General features: G+C 36.4%; 1 protein-coding gene across 1 annotated transcript in view; it reads right to left on the reverse strand.

Moving 5' to 3' along the window:
• Window positions 1–671, reverse strand: part of LOC103213565 (magnesium transporter protein 1) — a gene marked incomplete at both ends in the record, with an annotated part of 3533 nt that extends 2862 nt beyond the window's left edge. Inside the window, one exon of the mRNA XM_007959309.2 lies at window positions 522–671. Within this exon, the coding sequence (XP_007957500.2) occupies window positions 522–671 (150 nt within the window). The remainder of the gene's footprint in view (window positions 1–521) is intronic.
• Between the last annotated feature and the right edge of the window lie 29 nt (window positions 672–700).

The following is a 700-nucleotide window of genomic DNA, read 5'->3' on the forward strand; positions in this document are numbered from 1 at the left end:
GCTGGTGCGGGATCGGGCAGTGTTTCGTTCTGCTGTGCATGGGGTCGCTATGAGTCGGAAACGACTCGACGGCACTTAACAACAACAACAAATAATTCGAAATGAAAGCAGTCAAAATTGGTATAGCTACTTTGAGGAAAAGTCTACTTTTTAATTCTATCCTAATCAAAATAGCCTATATTTTATCTTAAAAATGGAATGCAACATGTACAACATTGTGTTTAGTCATAACATATAAATCTTATCATCTTTTAGGTTGAGAACAATTTGCCAAGTACAGATAAATATTCCATGGAGTCAAAAATGTCAAAAGAGTGCTTTCCATGCTGAATCCAACAGGGTAATACAGGATGTTTCATTCTTTAATCAGGATGATTCATTAGGATAAATGTTACTTATGAAGGGACAGCCAAACTATTAATCAACACCTCAGTGATATGGGGTCAAGATCAATTATGACCTCTAAGTAAGATTCAAATAAGATAACGGCAAAGTAACTTCAACAAAGCAAGGAAACTTACATTGACATCAGTTCTGTCAGCTATCCACCGGGCAATCTGCTCAGCTGAAAAACCTCGCACTTGTAACTCATATGTATCACCACGTTTGGGTTTCCCTTTTGCAGGAAAGTTGATAAAGGTTGGAGCTGAATTCATGTTTAGCTGAATAAAAAGTCATTCATGAAAATATAAATTACCAA

This window comes from Orycteropus afer, unplaced genomic scaffold (genome assembly GCF_000298275.1).
Source record: "Orycteropus afer afer isolate SDZICR_OR568_19922 unplaced genomic scaffold, OryAfe1.0 scaffold08196, whole genome shotgun sequence".
NCBI classification, from domain to species: domain Eukaryota; kingdom Metazoa; phylum Chordata; class Mammalia; order Tubulidentata; family Orycteropodidae; genus Orycteropus; species Orycteropus afer.